Below are 17,295 nucleotides of genomic sequence, written 5' to 3'. Positions count from 1 at the left end.
CCACACACACACACACACCTCCAGCTCTCCTCTGAGCTCCCTCAGCGCAAAGAGGAACTCCCTGGATCTTGTCATCTTGTTATTTTGGGGTGAAGAGGAGTGAAGTAACTCTGCTCTGTTCCACAGGATGGCTAGAAAACAATTATGTTGTCAGGAAGAATCGTTGTTGCTGATCTCATTTGGGCCTTCATTTATTTGTGGTTTCCATGAATAAACAACTCCATGACAACCAAATGAGCGAATCTTTTTTTTATTCTTATTTTTTTTGGTTGTGAATGTTCTCTGCTGTGCAGTAAATTTAAAGGGTTTGGATTTAAAATAGGTGTGTAGAGATGGATTCTGATTATGTTCCAAGCGAGATGTTTTGAAAGGACACACAGAGAAAAGAAAAATCTCAAAGGAGATATTTCTAGTATCTCAATAGTTTGTCCTATAGTAGATAACAATAGGCCTCATTCATAAAACTTGTGAATGAATTTGTATAAATCGTTTGTAAAAGCATTCTAAGGTACACTATCTTATGCAGTAATATAGATATAATGGACATGGATGTATGGGAAAAATTAAGATAAATCTTCATTTAGATTTATGCCATTGATGATGTGATTTAATGAGTGTTAATTAAAGTCACAATGTAACAAAAATAGTGACAAGGTCATTTCTTCTGTATTGTGAAGTACAACCGAGTGAAACGGATTATCAAAAAAAAAAAAAAAAAAAAAAAAAAGAAGTTGGTTATATTAATCTGTTGTTGACTGGATGGAGGCAGATCTGAACGTGGCATTGCAGTCAACTGTTAGTAAGGGGCAGAGTTTAAGCGGACTAAATGATCGGAGAATTCTGCCACACGTCACCAGAAAGAAGTCTGTAGTTTCACCGGAAGATCGAGTAAATTACGGAAAAATTACGAGGTCAATTTTTCACATTTTTTTTTATGAAACATGCATGGGTGAATTGGTCATAATAAGATCATCAAGATGCATACAGAAGATACTGTATGGTGAAATTCTATTTCATAAATTCTATTTCTATTTCATTCTATTTTCATTCGGAACGCCACCACGATAATGTCAACGGATTTTTGATATATGTCAAAATAGCTTTTTAGCATGAGTCTCCTCCACTGTCCAGTTTGTAAAACATGGAACGTAAATAAACAGACGCATGTTCATATGATTTAAAATGTATGAAAAACATATGCATCATGGCACTGTGCCTGTGCATTCAAGCATTTACATGCTTATTTTTTCCATTTGATTGGATCATTTCAGGTCTACACCCCCCATAATTTCATTCGGATTGAGTTCAATCGAATCGATTGAAGCGTTTACATGAAGGCTTTTCAGTTCGATTAAGCCATCAATCCGATTATATACATATTATGTGGGTGCATGTAAACATAGCTATTAAGGGGACACATCCATTCCCAAAACTATGCAGATGGGGTCCCAAAAAAATTGTTCAGCTTGTGCTCCATAAATGAGGCTCTCCTGCTGCTCAGATTTTTCTACTGAAAGCGTCTAGTCGTCTCACACGTGTCTCCTCTAGAGTTTCAGAAGAGATCTCTGCAGACTTTTAAATTTGCCAAGATATAAAATTCTGCAAATCCATTGTCAGAGACCTCAACATGAACATTTCTCATTAAAGTTTTCCCAGAGCAAATAATCTGAGCCATGCTATACACATTAATAACTCTACACTCTTACTCCACGTCAACAATTGTCCCATTTGTGTAATTTTTTTAAAATACAACGTTTATGCATATCTGAGAACTCTAAGTCTCATGAGCTATAAAGAGCACCCACTGAGCACTAAGTGTTTCTGTGGCAAAAGCGATGGTTAAAGCAGTGGGAAACAGAGCGAAGCCACAAGCGTCTCGACACCAAACATCCTTTAGGCAGCGTGGTGAACATCTACAGCAGTCAATATAAACCTGTGAGCCTGTGCCAGATGCAATTACACAAGCTTCTGTCTGAAAGATGGTTGTGTTGGCATGGGGTGTGTTTACGTGTGTATATGTGTGCGTGTGAGCGTGTTTGTGTTTCCTTTGGGTACACACACCTGAATGCATCTTTGAGCGACTAAGACCTCTGCTGACAGTAGAGTGGAGAAGTTTGTTTGAGGAAGGTAAGACGAGCCAAAGAGAGTGTAAATGAATTGTGTGTTTAAAGATGCTTGTTGATTTGGAATGAATGAGAATCTGAATATTCATTAAAGAGAAAATGTAGATGGAGTTGGCTCAAAAGCAGCGCTGAGGAGGAAGGAGAGAGAGAGACAGGGCAGTGATAGAGAGATGGTTTGAGAGTCATAAAACAGCTCAGACTCACATGGAAGATGCGTTTGACTCCTGAGACCAGTTTCTCTGTCCGAAGCTTCCAGAGGACGGGCTGAGGGGAGTTCAGCACAAAGACCAGTGGTTTTTGGTGCATTTGCAGGGACTGGATGGGCCGCAGATGTAACGCCACCTGAACACAGCAAAGAAAGGGGTCAAATGAGAGCAAGAGAGAAGGGAGAAGACATGAAATGCATAGAGTGCTGAAGACAATGAAGACTTTGACTAAAGACAGGAAGGACACACTGAACTGTATAAATTCCACAGAGCTTCTGCTGCTAGAATGAATTCTCAGACATTTTCGGCCCTAAAGTGCAACATTTTGGTTCAGTTGGTCCACATTTTATCTACAACAATTTTAGGGAATTCAGTGACACTTTTTAATATTCAACATTTGTGAAATTAAAATTGTATATATAATTTAGACAAACTGCAAACTTAAGTCATTATCTTTTCCAGTCAATAAAATGTTGTTACTTTTTATTTGATGTTTAAACTGTGACATTTTTATAAGATTTTTTGAAATTGTTACTAAAAAACTAGATTTTTTAAAAATATTTTTCATTTTCTTCATCTGGCCACTCTTATTTGTCACCGAGTTCACCTTTGCTCTTGGGTCACATTGTAGCCTACATCTCAAATAATATTTAAAATACAACTAAAGCTGCTTATATTTATATATGGGATTAGCCTATGGTTATAATAATCATGCTAGCAAAGCTTTTATTTATATCACAAATAAAATCATGCTACAACAGTTGAAACAGAAATCCTCCCCTCAACTCTATTTGCATTTATGGTGACCCCACGTGAGCTTGCGGGCCCAATGATGATAACCTCACTGTCATAAAAACCTATCATTTCTCCAAACGTCTCTCCTGTTTATTCCATCCCCTCCTCAGTTGCATTCTGTTGTTACTGCAGTAATGTTAGTGCCAAAAACATGACTACTGAAGCACTGTGGACTGTTACTCCTTATCAGAGTGCGTGCTATTTATGTCTCCACCCCACTGATAATCGCACAGCGACTGAGAAAGCCGTGTTTTTCTTTGGAAGGCCACAATATGTGGCCACACTGGTATTTGAACTTTCACACACAAGCTCTTTTGTTAAAAAAAAAAGAAAAAAAAGATGGTGATAGTAATGGAGCGAGAGGAGAGGGAAATATAGAGCTACACAGCATGGATCGGTCGATTAATGAGGTTGAAGAGTTTATATAGATTTGTTTCTTTTTGGGGGTTTTAGCTTTACTTTCAGCTTATTTACGCAAGTTTATTTTTTGGAAAATAAAATGGTACAGATATTTAGCCTATTTATTTGTTAAATATCTGCCAGTAACACAACTTAATGGCTACACAATCACAGACTCTGGGTTATTTTTAAATGCTGGCGTGTGAATGCAGATTAAGGCTTTTAAAATGCATTTGAAATAATTATTAGTCTTGAAAACTAATATATATACATATGTATACAATATATATTGCATTTCCCAACATACAGAGAAAAAAAGGAGACAAAGAAAGCTGTGGATTTGGATTCTGCCATTTCAAATATTCAGAAATCTGTTTCAGATTCTGAGGAGGCATTTAGCCGGTGTTTTGTTGCATTACACCCGGTCTCACAGCTTCTAACGGGGCCCAGTGGGCCAAATATAACCAGCTGATTTAGGGCCTGCAGTGGGGTCGAAACCAAACTCCATTCCAGACATGGTTTGATTACCTACCTCTCAACACTGACCTGACAAACAAGCACTGCCTCATCACCTTTAGAGCTTTATTACTCACCCTCTTCATCCATCAGGCACTGACCTATTACCTACACTTCAATTCAAATAAAAAATATTTAAAATGTCTGTTTGTTCCTCACACAAAGCTTTAATACTGCTTCAAAAGATCACAATTTTGACACATTTATGATGTTTTGTGTTCTTTGGAAGCTTGGAAGATGTATTCATTGTATTTGCATGGAACGAGTGAACAGTACATTATTTTATATTTCTCCTGGAAATACATGATGCTGGTAAATAAGTAAATGATGACAGACTTTATTATCATTATTATTATTTTGAGGTGAACCATTATTTTAAACTCTGAGGTCACCATGTATATTTCATATAGTTTGAAACAGTTTTTCTTGTGGTCAACAAAGTCATGTAGTCAAAATGTCAAATTGCAGAATCATTTATATTTATGTCTGGAATAAAAATATGGTGAGTACATGATGCTAGATTTTTTCTTTTGGAGTGAACCATTCTTTCAAACTGTCAAAGGACATCCAGGATATTTTTTAATATAGTTTGAAATAGTGCCTTTCACAATTGGCCCTTTCTCAGGCTAATACTATTATACACTTGAGAACATATTCCCACGACTGCATCAGAACAGACAGTGTCAAATTATTGACTTAACAAATTAGTCAGTTAAGCAATCAGACATTGTAAACTTAATTTGGAAATGATATTATCTTAGATCCAGTCAAAACACATCTACAAAGATGTTGCTTTGATGCAGTTACTTAGTGTGTAAGATAAGGAAAAGTTCAAATGAACTGCATATGAAAACGTTATTGAACCAAACTTGTTGAAATGCCTTATGACCCCATTTATTTACTGTACATTATTCAGGGTAACTCAGGGTAGCTCAATCGACATGTCCTAAATGAGACACTTGATGTGGACATGCCTTATGACTTTCTCTTGTTTGCATCTATCCACAAGAACATTTTCATATTATGGTGCAAATGGTGCTCAATAGCGCCATCTATGTAGCCACAATGTGCTCTTGATCCACCTTTCGCAAAACTACATTACCAATTTGTAAACTTGATATAGTAATTTACAAAGTAATTTACTGTACATTAATGTGTATGACTCTGGGCAATGGAGACCTCATCTGCATGGTAAAATGGACATGTCCCAAATGGAACACCTGATGTGGACATGTCACATTTTCATTCAACAGTTAAAAAGGTCCTCAATAGCACACACTGTAATGTGTCCTCGATACACCTTTCTGGCGAAACTTTGTTAGGGCCGAGGATGCCATTTGGGACAAGATCAGTGCGTACCTAGTCCAACAAAACTGAATTACAAAAGACCAATAAACTTTGCCATTTCAAGATGTCCGTTTTAGAGGAAGCAGATGTGTTCTTGGATTGAACTGTGATGTGTTTACGTCATGACATCTTAAGTGAGCTCTGACCAAGGTTTGGAGCTGCGTAATGAGCATCTCCCCCGCAGATTTGAGCCGATAGGGAGGACGCTGGAGTAAATAAGAGTGTTTAGCAATGAGCGAAATAAAAGTGCGGCAATAATCATAACAGTGGGGCCTTTGGAGAGCAGAGAATGGAAGATATTACAGAGTGCGTATCACAAAAGGCACAGAGCAAACTCAGACACACAAGCAAGAGACCCTCGCTTTTCGTTCCACTGTTTTTTTGTTGTTTTTTTTCGCTCACTTGCCTTCCTAATGTCTGTACTCAGTGGAAAATGTTCAATAAGCATCCAATAGGCCTATCTACCCAAGCCTCCCGCTTGGCTCAGTCTGAGCAGACGTTCACAAACAAATCCTACCTGCATGGAAAGATTTTAAGTGGGGAGGAAAAAACTAAACTGATAAATGGATCAATTTGCTGAATAATTAAAGGAGTTATTCACCCCAAAATGAAAATTCTGTCACCATTTACTCATTCATTTTGTTCTTAACCCATAAGACTTTAATTCATCATTGAAACACAAACCTAAGAGATATCTCTCCCTCCAAAGAAGGTTTAATCCATGCTTTCTGAAGAGACAGGCTTTTATTCAAAGAAACATTGATAAACGTACAAACCTAAAGCAAAAATGGCAAGAAAGAGCTCAAACATGCTAGATGTGCGAACCAATGAGGTTCGTTCTTGAGCGTCAAGCACAGCAACCTGTGTTTCGAAGATAAATAAAAGTCTTATGGGTTTGGGAACGACATGAGTGAGTAAATTATGACAATTTAAAATTTGGGGTAAACTATGCTTTTCAGTAAGAAACAGATAAAGAAACGGGAAGAAAGTTTTGTCTGAATAAAGGGAAGCAGGGAGTTAAGGGATAAGGAGAGGGCCAAGCACAAACTCTCCTGGTTGTAAAAATCGTGGAATTTCAGAATCAGACAGAAACAATTCCAAAAAAGTGAGTCATTAAGAGGAGGCACAAACACAGTCGTGCTGCCGTTCCAAAACTGCTCCAAGGTGAGAAGCAAATTACCGTGGCTAGGCATGAGCTAAAAACCCAGCTCTCCAGGGTGAGCTCACATACTCCACATCACACATTGGCAATGCTGGGAATTGGGAGCGTTGATTAGTCCCACATCGCACAGGTTTTGTGAAACTCCATCTGCGATGCTGTAATGCATCTGTAATGCATGCACTAAACTGAACAATACAACATGGTTTACAAAGGATTTTTACAGTAATTGAATATCATATACGTTTATAAAGAAATGAGTTCATCGTTCTATATTGCATGTACAGACATGCACACACACATATCTCTTTCCACAGACATGGAGCCACTGAAATAAAGGTTTTTCTTATACCTGCTGGTCCTAAACCAGCTACTACTCATTTTAGTTAGTTGTTCCTAACGTTAGAAAGCTGCGAAGTTGCATTCATCTGTCTCCAGTTTTGGTGCAATGCCCACATCTCAAAATCCAATCAACAACCGATGGATAGAACCAGATGACTGGCAGATTGTGTAGTAACATACTTGATTAGGTCATAATTGTCAAGTCAGCAGAAATATGAGACGATCCCCCAGTCAAGTACTGGCTATGGCACCAGCAACAGCACCATTGCAGTGGAAAACACATTACAGCCCTTTTCAATCTCAGTGTCACCACTGGAACTACCGCTGAATAGCAAACAGAGTAGTTAAACTGACCAAATCCAGGCCTCAGAAGAACGGACTGGTTGAAATGATCACGTTTCAAGAGATAAAAAGTAAGGCATGGCCAGTGTGTAGCCCAGAGTATGAGTCTGGACCTGATTTCACAGGTCACTGCACTAACCGCTGTCTGATAGTGTTGCATGGGCCCGTCCGGCCAGATTGAGTTACAAAGAAACTACAGGCTCTGATAGGAGACAGCTGCACCTCCGCATACAAACCCACAGGCTAGCATCACTGCAGGGGGCGATGGGAAACCGATCACACCATGTCATTTAACACACCAGCAACCTATCATTCAAATCAACAAATCAACCTCAGTGAGAACAAACAGTGTCAGCAAGACACTACAGTTCCTGTGCGGAGACCATGCTGTTCCTGTCTATTTGCCTGTGAAACCTTCATAATTCCTGCTTTCTTGTGCAAAGCAATAATTAATCAACTGTCAACTCCTTATGTACCGTAAATCGTTATCTTCTATTGCTGACAGCAATTCCTTGCTCAGAGGGAAGGGTGTTGACTCTTATTGACAGAGCTTATGTGACTGATAGTCCTCCCAAACTTTTAGTTCACTAAATATCCTCTAATTAGATGCCAAATAATGCAAGATAAGCAAAACATTAAGCCTTGATGAACATAACATTCACAGCGTTCACTTGGGCCATGTGAAGTTTTGGGGAATGGGAGATTTACGTGGGAAACGGCAGGGCTATTAAAGAAGATGATGGACAAACGATATGGAATAATGCATGGAGAAATGGGAAAACTGAGAAAAAGTTGGTGATAACTATTCCCTTTTAGGGATGTCAAATGTACTGGTACGTTGCTACAAAATTGGGACTAAAATACAAATAAATACTAACAATAACAGTCTTTCTACAGTTTGGTTAATATAAAGTACCAATTAGGCAGATATTTTACTCTTTATTTAATTACAATATTTAACCATTACTTGAATAAGAGAAGGATTTACTTATCTGAATTCGAGTTACTTACTGTAACTACTTAATGTAACCATATTTGTTTTTTACTGTGGTATCGAAATTGCTCTTGAGAATTTGCACTGACATTGACCTTAATTGTGATTTTATTTCTTGCAATTGGAACTTTATATATCACAACTGCAACTTTATTTCGTACAATATGACTTTATATCTCAAAATTGCAGGTTTTTCTTGCAAATATGGCAAGGTATAAAGAAAAATAAGATACAAAGATATCTCTTTGATGATACTGCCCCAATGACAAGCTGTTTTTTGATATTTTTTGTATATATTCTGTATCTGAATTGTGATTGCAATCTATTTTAAACTGAATCTCAGATGTGGAAACAGTCTTCCATATTTAACTGCACAAATTCACAAAGGCAGTTTTAACTAAATGCGAAAAGAAAAACATTAGATCTCGAAAACAACTCTTTCAGTTATTTATAAAGTTTGCTTTCTCGAAATAATGCAATGTTTACACATTCTCTGTGACTGTGTCAGAGCAACACACTTAACTTTGCTTAGCAAAGCAGAGATTTGTGCTGTCAAGAGATTTTCTTGTAAATTTGATAAAACCGCTGCCATGTGTCTGTACATGATCTTCGCTACGACTCACTCTGTTTGAAACAATGTAGAGCTATGCGAGTGTTTGGCACTGTTATAAACGCAAATCTTTGTGTGTGTTGTGCATCTTGGTTCTTTCTGCATGGCTGAAGAAGAATAAATGAGGTAAAGATTGAGGGTCAGATCAATCTGTTGTGTGCTGTTATCACCACTGCTCAGTAATCTGTGACCTCAACCTTAAGCCCATTTAGTGCACTGTGATGTCTATCTGCCGGTATCTAAGCGTGCAAACACACAGATATGTCTACCTCATCAGCCCTCTGTGCAGACACACCAGAGCACGTGGGTAACCGATAGCCATCACGCTGTGTGTTTGTGTGTGCTTGTATGAATTTAGGGGCAAGTTTGGAAGATAAATCTGATAGCCCTAAGCCTCTATGTGTGTTATGTGCACAAACACACACTTGACCTCATTAAAGAGAACAGACAGGTTCCGCTTTATGATGAACATGCACTTTTTTGTCTCTGTTTTCTTGCACAGGGGTGAATTTACCAAACAGTTGCCAAAGACCCATTATAGATTTACTATTAAAAAAAAAAATATGCAAAAACTCCTATTTTCTTAACAGGTATTTTTATTATGTTTTATCTTCAAATAACATTAATGCTTTTAACTGTGAAATATCTAAAAATAATACTCGCCACTATATATTTACATGAGACAAGATAAAAATAAAAGATAGTAAGACTTGTTTTTAGAGAATATATATTTAATAGTGTATGTATACATGCAGTGTTTATTTGAGTTTAGTGTAATTTGTCTTACTGCACTGATTTTCTCACTTGTTTAAGTATAAACAAGTTAAAAAAGATCTGACAAAACAAGTACATTTATTTCTTCTTTTATGGATTTTTTAATATGTCTAATGTAAAGCTTAAAATATATCTATATTTTTTTTATTTATTTTTATTTTGCAGTGCACAAAACCAAGTGCTTTTTGCCAGGCGCAAACAAGGTGCTACAACCACAGAATGTAGACACTAAAATGATCAATATAATTTTTTTTTTTTTCTCTATTTAAATTCCCTAACCCATATCTAAAAATACTTCATCCATGACTATATAAATTTACAGATGTTAAGATTTGTTTTTAGAGATATTTTCAACAGTGTATTTTGAGTGTACTGTCTTACTACAATAATTTTTAATGTCGGCATGAAATCAAAATGGACCCTATTTACTTTGTTAGTGTAAATTACTAGTCTTGTGGTGAACAATTCATCCGTGGATTGATTTAGACAAAAATGATTTGCCTTTGTTATCTTTGATCAGAATCTGAAAATGAATGGTCTTCCTTATCCGGCCTGGGTAGAAAATTCCCTTTAGCTGTCAGTCTGCAGCGAGCTGAATGGAACGCCCACTTCTCTAGATCAAATTCCCAGCGGGAAAAAACAAGGCACATCCACTATTTTTCTATTTTCACTCATGTTATGTTCTATACGTGTTTGTTGTCGTGCTTTTGTTTTTGTTTTTCTCTCCCTCTCTTGTACGCCTCCTATTCGCTCTCAGGTTCCTGTGATAGGCCGTGTCAGCTGTCAATCATCATCAGGGTGGCTCTTCTGCATCCAATCTGCTGTGGCCCCACACTGTAAAAAATTTGCTGTAGTTATGCAGCTGTTTGCCAGTAACTTACTGTAGATTTAAATTTATGTTATTTACCGGCAACAGTTTGTTCAAAGTTAAATGAACATTAAACATTAACAAGTCTTTGTCTTTACAGAATAAAACTATAAAATAACAATCTAATGCAAAGCATTCTGGGAACCAGAAATCTTCATCAACCTTTTTCTGTTTTTTTCCTTCAGATTTTGGTTCCCAGAATGCTTTGCATTAGATTGTTATTTTAGTTTTATTCTGTAAAGATAAAGACTTGTTAATGTTTAATGTTCATTTAATTTTGAACAAATTGTTGCCAGTAAATAACATCAATTTAAATCTACAGTAAGTTACTGGCAAGTAGCTGCCAGTAATACTGTAATTTCTACAGATTTTTCTTACAGTGCACTGTTTTAAAAGATTTCCAGCGCGTCTCGTTTGGGAGCTGTGTGTGTTTGTTCAGTGTCCTGAGTTACGTACTTTGTATCAGAAAAATTGAATCCCATTTGTGTATGTGTAGTCTAACATTAATTTCCTTAGTGTTATTTGTGCTTTACGCCAATGTTCTGAGTTTAATGTTCATTAGGCCTATGTGGGAAAGAAAAACAGGTCAGTAGATCGCGCGATGTACATTGTGCCCGTAGTAATGTCAGGTGTAAAGACACACTAGGTAAGAAGTGTGCGCCACCCTTTGTATTTTTGTTTTCTTAGTTAGAGAAGGATTTTAGGGCATCGAATACGCTGAAGAATTCAGTTTATTTTTCACATTTTATTTTATTAGGTTAGAGGTTGTGGGGAATAGTTTAAGGGAATTATTTAGTTATATTTGGTTCTTTAAAGGGGTGGTTGATTATGATTTCACTTTTCTAACTTTAGTTACAGTTTGTACCATAAAAAGTGTGTAATGTTGCTGTTTGAGCATAAACAACATCTGCAAAGTTACAATGCCCAAAGTACAAAGCAAAGGGAGATATTTGCTTTTAAAGAAATTGCTTTTTAAGGACTACAAACGGCTGGTAGGGACTACACCCCATTACTCCCGGGTTAGTGACATCACCAACCCTAAAATCTACATAAACCCCGCCCCCGGAACACGATTTATAGATTATCAAGACCGAATATGCGAATCAATGACTAGAAGATAACTACACATAAGCTACATAAATTCATCAACTAACCATTCAGAAACGTCCTGTTGCTTCTACATGTTGTCACTTCTTCTTGAGTCTCTCCATCTTTGTCTGACTCTGGTTTGAACATAAAAGGCTAAATGTTTTTGAAATGTGAGTGCAAGCTGTTGAAGCTCCGCCCCCTGTGCTGGGAGCAGCAGCTCATTTGCATTTAAAGGAACAGACACAAAACAGTGCGTTTTTCCTCACCCTCAAAAATGGACAATTTTAACATGCTATATAAAAATATCTGTGGGGTATTTTGTGCTAAAACTTCACATACACACTCTGGGGACATCAAAGACTTATTTTACATCTTGTGAAAAGGGCATTATACCACCCCTTTAATTTGGCGCCACTTAAGTTCCCTTTCCCTATAATTATTTGTATGTTGTTCTTCCTTCTGTGTGTTTTCATTTACATTGTATATAGCTCACTCACTGTATCTAGTGGCTTCTGCTTTTTGTAATAAATTATCACATTTCCAACACTTTGTGTATTCTATTCATGGTTCTTTCTGCTGTACCCAATCTACCAGCAGTAGTGTGATATCTGAATGTTACGTTCCATCTCCTAGACCTTTAAAGATCGTAACAATAAAATATGTCACAATAATCGCAACTTTCAGTTCACTGTGACTTTAAGTATAAACAAGTTAAAAAATATGTGACAAAATATACAAAATACACTTAATTAAGATACGGTGTGTGCATTTTTTATTTATCAACTTACGTTAAAATAATGGAGAATAGCATTAGATTCAATTGGCAATCGTTGAGATAAATTCTCAGGCTGGAGGTGGCAATGTTGCCTCTGTCCCCTTCACCTCTTCAAAATCTCCTGTTTGGGTTTGCGAGGCTCCAGTCTCTCTATCTAAGAATTCCACCTGATAAAACAATCATCCGCTCTGCCTCACGCTGAGCCGCGGCCAAGAGCTGGTGTTTGATGTTTAACTTTCGCTAAATTGATTAGACAAAGATGGCCTGCGAGTTAGATTAAACTGGCTTGACTTTGTTTATTTTCAGCCATGCTGTGGAATCACACACTCAGAGAGGGATAAGAGACACGGGCTATCCGCTGTTTGCTCTCAAGTTGCTAAGAGAAAATTACGCTTGTTTGTCAAAAGATAGAATGTGGTTATTTTTGTGACACAAACAGTTTTGACAAGGGAAATGCCACACCCTGTAAACGTCTGATAAGTCCCATGGCTCTGCAGTGTACCGGATGGTGAAAGACCAAAAGTATGCCGATGCTGGTTGAGTAGTACCACAACGAATACCAAATATACTACAAGATTTCACCTGTTGTCATGTCAATATAACTTTAGGTAACTTGAGCTCTGACCACAAACATCTTTATCTAACTGTTTTTATTAGTGGTATTTATGCACCTGTACAATTGTTTACTATTTTTCAAGTTATTCTTATCTTTTTTGCCTCTCTTGATACATTTATATGGCTTTTTTGTCCTTGCTAGCTTCCTTTAATCTGGTGGTTCTCAACTCGTGGGTCAAGAACCAAATCTTTTGCTATCCTTCTTTTAGAATCAGCATCAGCCATTGAAAACCCCATACTTGTCAACCAGTTTAAGACTGAAAAACAATAGGCTTATCAACTTTACAAGGGAAGTAATGTTTGCATGACATGCCTTCATGAATAGATACACCACCCATTCAAACGTTTGGGGTCAATATGTATTTTTTTAATTAATACCTTAGCATTAATTTGATCAAAAATGACTGTAAAGAAGTTTAAAAAGATTACATTTCTTCTTTTGAAGTATTAGTATCGACGTTTATAATGATAAGAAATGTTTCTTGAACACAAAATCATATTTAAAATGTTTTGAAGGCTCATTAGTTCTGAAGGATCATCTGACACTAAAGACTGGAGTAATGGCAGCTTTTGGCAGGAAAATTCAGCTTTACCATCACAGGAATAAATAACATTTTTAAATACACTGAAATAGAAAACGGTTATTTTAATTTGTAATAATATTTCACAATATTACTATTTTTACTGTATTTTTGATCACCTAAATGCAGCCTTGGTGAGCATAGCAGTCTTCTTTCAACAACATAATATGGTAGTGTACGGGTTAAATTTGCAACTCTGCAAAACCAGTTGAGAACCACTGCCCCAATCCCCTCCAGCTGGTATTTTTATTCACATTCTGAGTAGTGCATCTAATCTAGTGTAAATGTGCCATAGAGTAATTCTTCTCTTATCGGCCTACAGAGTTTCTCTCCAGAACACACTATACTTATAGCCCTTATCACATCTATTGCCACAGAATGAATGCTTTGTTTCCCCTCTCTTTGAGATGCTCCATCCATCCACACGCACACACATATAAGCCTGCCGGCAGAGGGAAAGGTTCTGGCACTTTGATCCTTAGGTCACTGCAGAGACTGATGAGATCATTGCAGTTTTGTCCATTGAGATGAATGAGTGAGTTAACTTGGAACTAAAGGATTACCGCCAAGCGGCCCGTGTCAAAACACGGCCATTCTCTGCCGCCTGCCGCAAGGGTATCAGGCTACCACCTTCCAGCCAGGCCTTTGTGGAGGTGGCAGTGATGGAGGGAGCAGATTGCAGGCCTGAAAGGGCCTCTCTGACTGGGCTGGTTCGCTGTCTGTAGCAGAGCTTTCAATGCAAGTGTGTTTGAAAGTCGAGAGAATCCGTCTCCCTGAACCCTTTAGATAAGGACACTGAGATCCATGGAAATATCTCTTATGTCTCAGCTCTCACAGCGAAGAAAAAGCTGTCTTGATGTACAGGGCTGCAGAGATGGTCACAGACACGGCTCTTAATCAAAAGCACAGAAGCAAGACTCCTTAATGAGTCAAGATCTTACTGCTCTACCAAAAGAACATTCCACTGCATCATCTAACGTCATCCTAACCTAAATTCCCAGAAAAGACAATGTGACGTAACTAATGCATTCCGATTAAAACCCCAAGACCATGTCCATTATATTTAAGGCCAAAAGCTGACAAAATCTTTTAGCAGGGCTAAATATTTAAAATGGTCAATGCCGATATCTTAAAAAAGAATATGGATATGATTATTTAAATTGAATAGTTAAATGTGTGTGTTTGTGTGTGTGTGTGTGTGTGTGTGTGTGTGTGTGTGTGTGTGTGTGTGTGTGTGTGTGTGTGTGTGTGTGTGTGTGTGTGTGTGTGTGTGTGTGTGTGTTTAATTACACTTATATTTTATTTTAATTAATAATTAATATTTTAATTAATCATTAAAATGTATTTTACCTTATATTTATAAACACAATTTGAAATTATTTGATTAATAAATAATTAAAAAATAATAATAATAAATCAATAAAAAATATTTTGAACTAGATAAAAAAAAAAGACAATAATTGGGAAAAAGCTGCCAAATATTGGTTGACCACTGCTGAATTTTGCTGATTTGATATAAACTGAATGCTATTGGCTAGTTAAAAAAAAGGGACAAGTTATATGATATGTCCTGACAACCTTCTGTTTCAATAGAAAATACTTTCAAATAGAAAAGAACTGAGATGGTCAGACTCTTTCTTGGGGTCTCTAAAGAGTCTCTCTTTTTTTTTTTCACTTTATCCTTGTTTGACCAGTATCTAGCATGGAGGCACAAAAAAATATATATTAGGGAGAGAGGGAATGGAATCCAGGGCATGTCACAGGCAGAACTCAAACTTGAATCTCCCACAGGTGCACCATCGCTCAATATGGCCACTGCACCACAGCTCTGACAAATTCTTCATGGGGGAAAAAATATTGCATGAGGAAGTGAAAGCAGTATGCACAGTCACTGCTAGGTGTTCAGTTTCACTTAATTACGCAGTGCTGCGGTTCAGTCTGGACCAGTGCCATGGCCATTACAGAGCAAATCGCAGCTGTGCACCTCTCTCTATTATTGAGAGGATAACACAGCCTGTCTACTGTAACACTGTACAACACACTGGCACTGGGAAAAGAGAGAGGGACAGGAAACAGTTCCTTATGATTTGTGCAGTAAAATGGAAATGTGTGTATGTGTGAGGGGAGCAGAAGGAGGGAGGCTGTGCTTGGGAAAGATTTTACACAAGGATGTTAGTTCAATGTGCATAAGAGGGCAGCACTGACACCTTGCAGCTGCTGTCTGTGTGAGTGGTAATGTATTTCTGCGCAATATACAATAAACAATTGTTCATATCATACTTTTTCAACAGATGAAAATCAAATACTTTTAATTTTAGTCAAGGTTTTTGTGCCAAAACAGACATAATTTAATTTTACGTGAATATTAGAAAGAGGAGAAATGGAACTGGACATGTCACAAGCAGGACTCGAACCTGCAATGGCTCAATATGTCTAAAGCAAAAGTGCAAATCACGGTTTTAATTTCTTTAATTTCTATATTTCTATGGAAACTGTGATACATGTTTTCAGGAGTCTTTGATGAATAGAAAGTTCAAAATAACAAGGTTTAATCAGTAGAAACCTTTTGCAACATTATAAATGTCTTTACTGTCACTTTTGGTCAATTTAATGCGTCCTTGCTGAATAAAAGTATTACTTAGCCCAAATAGCTTCCACTAAAACGTTATTGAGTAAGACTTCAAGCTTTAGTTGCAAAAGTACTTGGATAAAGTACAAATTCCCCAAAATAATACTTAAAGACCGCAATGAGGTACAATTACTATGTATTTGAGTTTTGACTATGACCCCAAAACACTCTTCCTCACAATTCAGACCCATTGTGTTCACCTCTATCTGACAGAGTTAAGCCTGTGGGGGGGCATGGAGGATTTGGAGCGTTCAGAGACTAACCTTGCCGTAATTGCTGACTGACCGGCTGCATTCATGCTGACTCTGTAAACAAGCATCCAAGACCCAGTCCAAAACAAACAGGAGAATGGCCGCTTCAAACAAAATGAGATGAATTTATGAACTCTGTGACCTGACTTACATTCCAAGAGGTTGCATGACAAACCGCTTGCAAAATTCACACAATATGAAGGGCAAATGACGCTGTTATTTCTAACAGGAGGATGTTAGAAAGACAGTGTGCAAATTTGCTCAGTTTCTGAACTCAGAGGCACAAATATAAATGAACACAGGATCCATCATTATAACAGAGCACTAAGTCATGGCCTATCATTATTTAAAATATTTTGATACATTTAGGCCTGGTTTCACAGACAGGACTTAGATTAAGCCAGGATTGGCCTTAGCTCAATTAGGACATTTAAGTAGTTTTTATAAACGTGCCTTAGAAAAACACATTACTTGCGTACATCTTGAGACAAAACAATGGCACTGACATATTTTAAGATATGTCAGTGCATGTAGCTTTCAGTTAAAACAGGTCAAACATGCATTTTAGTCTGGGACTAGGTTTAAGCCTTGTCTGTTAGGTTAGTATACATAGTTATTTTTAATAAATCCAGAAATGCTGATTATAAAATGAAACATATTTCATTCAATACTGAAAACGTTCAATAAAAATAGATTGGTAATTAAAAACTGATACATTTTTACCCAATATTTGTCACTATATCAGCACACTAAGGGCCCTATTTTAACGATCTAAGCGCATGGTCTAAAGCGCACGGCGCAAGTTCACTTAGGGCGTCTCTGAATCCACTTTTGCTAGTTTAACAATGGGAAAAATGGTTGGCGCATGGTCTAAAAGGGT

The 17,295-nt window shown here is 37.3% G+C and overlaps 1 protein-coding gene across 1 annotated transcript in view; it reads right to left on the bottom strand.

The window, feature by feature from the left end:
• The window catches only part of tgfbr3 (transforming growth factor, beta receptor III), a 111,926-nt gene that overhangs the window by 46,529 nt on the left and 48,102 nt on the right, over positions 1–17,295 (bottom strand). Inside the window, exon 4 of the mRNA XM_084426130.1 lies at positions 2,328–2,465. Within this exon, the coding sequence (XP_084282256.1) occupies positions 2,328–2,465 (138 nt within the window). The remainder of the gene's footprint in view (positions 1–2,327; positions 2,466–17,295) is intronic.

This window comes from Rutilus rutilus (genome assembly GCF_951802725.1).
Source record: "Rutilus rutilus genome assembly, chromosome: 12".
Classification (NCBI taxonomy): domain Eukaryota; kingdom Metazoa; phylum Chordata; class Actinopteri; order Cypriniformes; family Leuciscidae; genus Rutilus; species Rutilus rutilus.
This window is presented reverse-complemented; position numbering and strand designations above follow the sequence as displayed.